Raw genomic sequence first — 3515 nt, 5'->3', positions numbered from 1 at the left:
GTGGGGAGGAACTAGGCTGGGGTAATAAGCAAAGCCCTTGGCAGGAACTTAGGCTAAATTTTGGGAGTCAGGTGGGTTCTGGGAAATAACAAAGGATGATGACTCAGGCCACCCACGTACAGTGAGTGGGTTAAGGTCAGGAGAGTGAGGTGACAGCCTTTTGGTGGAGAGGCACTATCTCAAGGAGAAGACAAAGGGGAGAAAAGGGCTGGAGAGTGGAACATTTGGGGTTTTGGCGATAAGCCACAACTGGGTCTTACCTTCATTCAGCCTTAGAACTCCAGTTTGGGTAAACACTTGAAAAAAAGAATTGGTGCAGGCCAGAATCTTATCTCCTCTTGATAAATTATGAAGAAAAGCCCAGGATTCTTACACCTCTCTCCCTCATCCTCCCACTCTTCCCCAGATTGACGTCTGACAAATAGCCAGAAATGAGACTCACACATCCATACCCAGAGTCAAGAGGTGGATCCCAGCTGCAGGCACCCATACGCACACTAGCTTTAGCCATGCCTTTTATTATTTTTTTTATTGAGACAGGTGGATGGTGGTTAGTGGTGAGGGGTTCCCATACCCCCACTGCAGTGTTGCAGGACAACTCAGCAGTTCTCGTGTTCACTGGGGTAGACATCCCAGTGGAAGCCAATGGCATTGATAATGGATCGGCTAGATCGGCCACTGATGAATCGTAGCACAGTGTTGGGGTACAAGGGGACAGCTTTGAAACTTATGCCTCTGTCTTTCCCAAAAGTCAAGAAGCGGAACTTGTCAGTCACAAAGACCAGCTTTCTCAGGTAGTTCTTGTACTTTCCCGACACCTGGACCACTGATTCCCCAGGGTTCAGAAAGATCTCCTTCAGCTCTCCCAACTTGCCACCCACATATTCGCTCCACACCTTGCCGTAGCACACCTGGAGACTAGGGGCAGGGGTGAGGAGGGAAGGAAGGGAGACACTGAGTAAGGTGATCAGAATTCAGGACCTCTCGGCCTACAGGCTGAGACCTTCAGACTAGTGACAGGGATGACACACCCCCTGCCAGTCCCACAGAATGTGAGGGTTGGGTAAGCCCTTGGGGATCATACATGGAACTTCAACTCCTCATTTTGCTGACAAACAGGCTCACAGAGGGAAAACAACTTGCGCAGAATCACCCAGACAGTGAATATCAGAGCTTGAATTTGAAGTCTACACTCCCACCAGGCCCCCACCCCCTACTTGAAACAAGAAAAGGGATTTTTCAAACATCTGAAAGGCTCCGATGAGGGAAGAGACTTGTCCATGCTGTGCTAGGATACAAATCCAGGATCAGAAGGATAAAGTTTTGGGAGAGGCATCAAGCAAAGATGAAGGATGCCAGAGGGGATTTAAACCTTGGGTGGGGGATAAACGAGACAACTTCCAGGTCACTCTGAGTTGATGGTATATGATTTACCCAAGGTCACAAGTGTGGGAGTGTTAGGGGTTTCGGCAGCACAGGTCTCAAATCCAAGTCCTCTAATAATTTTTCCATATCATGTTATCCCTGTGACTTGATTGAAACAGATGTGACCCAAAGTGACTGAGAAATTCACAATTTAGTAAGATCCTAGAAGGTCCCCAAACCACAGAAACTCAAAGAATCTTACCCTACGATGTAGTATCTGTTAACTCGGACACGAATGGCAGTGATGGGGCCATGCAGCTGGTTTCTAGAATGGGAGAATGGCTTTCCTCCACGGCCTCCATACTCTCCACTGAAAGAGGAGGACCTGGCCTGAACTGGAGGGAAAAGAGGAGTTGGGGGGAGAAATCCCCTGAGAGCTCAGTTTCTCCCCACCACCCTTATTCCTCCCGCAACTCAGTTCCCACCACCCCAAATCAGCCACTGACAGCCTTGGCCACCAGCAGTACAGGAAGCTGCTTCCCCTGAATCTAGTGCTGGGCTCCTGGTTTCTCACTTACCCTCACTGGCAGAGGCTGATGCACAAAGAAGGGCAAGAAAAGCAATGGTCAACATCCTGGGGCTGGAGTGGGAAGAAAGGAGAAAGTGAACGTTTACCCTTATCCCTCCAGATATCATTTACCCAGGCACCCCTGACCTCCAGTTGAGGCTTGGGTTTCTTGGTCCTTCAACTCAGACCTCGTCCACCCAGTCTTGGTCTTAGAAAGAATTGTCCACAGTCTCTAGTCCTGTTTGTCACAAATACTATCTTATGTGTCCTCAATCCCTCTGCCTCTCTCCGGTCTGGCTACAACCAACCCTCCTCTTCCCTCCCAAGCCAGAAGATCAGTCGTGACCTTCTATCTGGATTAAGCTGTGTCAAGCCCTGTTCCCTCCTGGCACAAAGCAGGAAAGGAGTTTTCTAAAGAAGTGAAAGACATCTCCAAATCCTAGAAATAGTTGAGTTTATCAAACCAGGAGTCAGAGCAAAACCTAACTGAAGTAGGCCTGTGGTAGATTGGCCCAGTCTGTGGGACATCTGGGGCATAGTTAAAATTCCTAGTTTCATCCTAGTCTCAAATCAGAAGGAAAGGAGCATTTTAGAGGTCCCTGGGTCACTTGGAGAGTGAAGTTGGTGATAGAAGAGACAGCCAACACCACTGTCCAAGCAGTTCTGGTGCAGGTGGGATAGACTGAGAAGTTGGAGAAGGAATCGGAACCAGCTTAAGATAGGAGATCCCAGGCACCTGGTCTATTTGTCATACCTCCTTCTCCACTAACACAAATCTGGCCATAGGTGTATCCCAGGTGTCCCCAGTCCTTCAGCTGAGATCCAGATATCCTTACACCGAAGACTAGCTCACACCCAGATGCCCCGGTTAGCTGACACACAGGTCTCCCCAGCCATTCAATCCAGGAAGCCTCTTCTTCAGCTCAGCTTGAATCCCCTCTAATTCAAATCCAGGCATCCCTGTCACCCCTCAGCCCATGCCTCTGTCACCCCTCACCTGGCAGTTTCAAGTGCAAAGTAACCCCCTGGAAACTTCCAGGTCTTTTATACCTAGTCCAAGCCCTCCCCCTGCTCTTTATTGTGTGAACCTCACCTCCTGAGCAAACATGATCAAACTCTTAGGGTCAGTTGTCAGGCAGGGTCTGGAACATCTTATCCTGCCCCAAGGGTTACAGGTGGCAGGGTGGGGTCAACTCTGGACCAAAGCCCAGATCTCAGAAGAGGCAGAATAAACTTGAGAAAAGATCACCAACCGAAGGGCCATCTGCTTTGGGTGGGCAAACTTTCTAATCACCTCTGGGTGTGGTCCAAGGTTCTCCTTCCCCTATTTGGTTTCTGCTGGTGCCCTCACCTGCAATCTGCCATCTTTCAGGATAAACATTGTCCTCTGCAGGTATTTGAAATATAGATTCTCCTGGAAAGGGATTACACTCCCAACACCTTATACTTAGGAATGCCTACTATTTGCCAGACATTTTTTTTTCTCTCCCCTTATATTTTATATGAAAAAATCCAGAGTATAGAAAAGTTGAAAGAATTGTACAGTGAACATCCCTATGCCCACTATGTAGATTCTATCTTA

General features: G+C 48.5%; 1 protein-coding gene across 1 annotated transcript; it reads right to left on the bottom strand.

The window, feature by feature from the left end:
* Positions 1-599: 599 nt before the first annotated feature.
* ZG16 (zymogen granule protein 16) lies at positions 600-1998 on the bottom strand. The gene is made up of 3 exons (XM_007186987.1): positions 1944-1998; positions 1628-1760; positions 600-918 (listed from the first exon to the last, which is right to left on the bottom strand). The coding sequence occupies exons 1-3, from the start codon at positions 1996-1998 to the stop codon at positions 600-602; spliced, it is 507 nt and encodes a 168-aa protein (XP_007187049.1).
* Positions 1999-3515: the final 1517 nt, after the last annotated feature.

Source organism: Balaenoptera acutorostrata, chromosome 15 (assembly GCF_949987535.1).
Source record: "Balaenoptera acutorostrata chromosome 15, mBalAcu1.1, whole genome shotgun sequence".
NCBI lineage: Eukaryota > Metazoa > Chordata > Mammalia > Artiodactyla > Balaenopteridae > Balaenoptera > Balaenoptera acutorostrata.
Note: the sequence above shows the minus strand (reverse complement) of the source record. Positions and strands in the feature narration are given on the sequence as shown.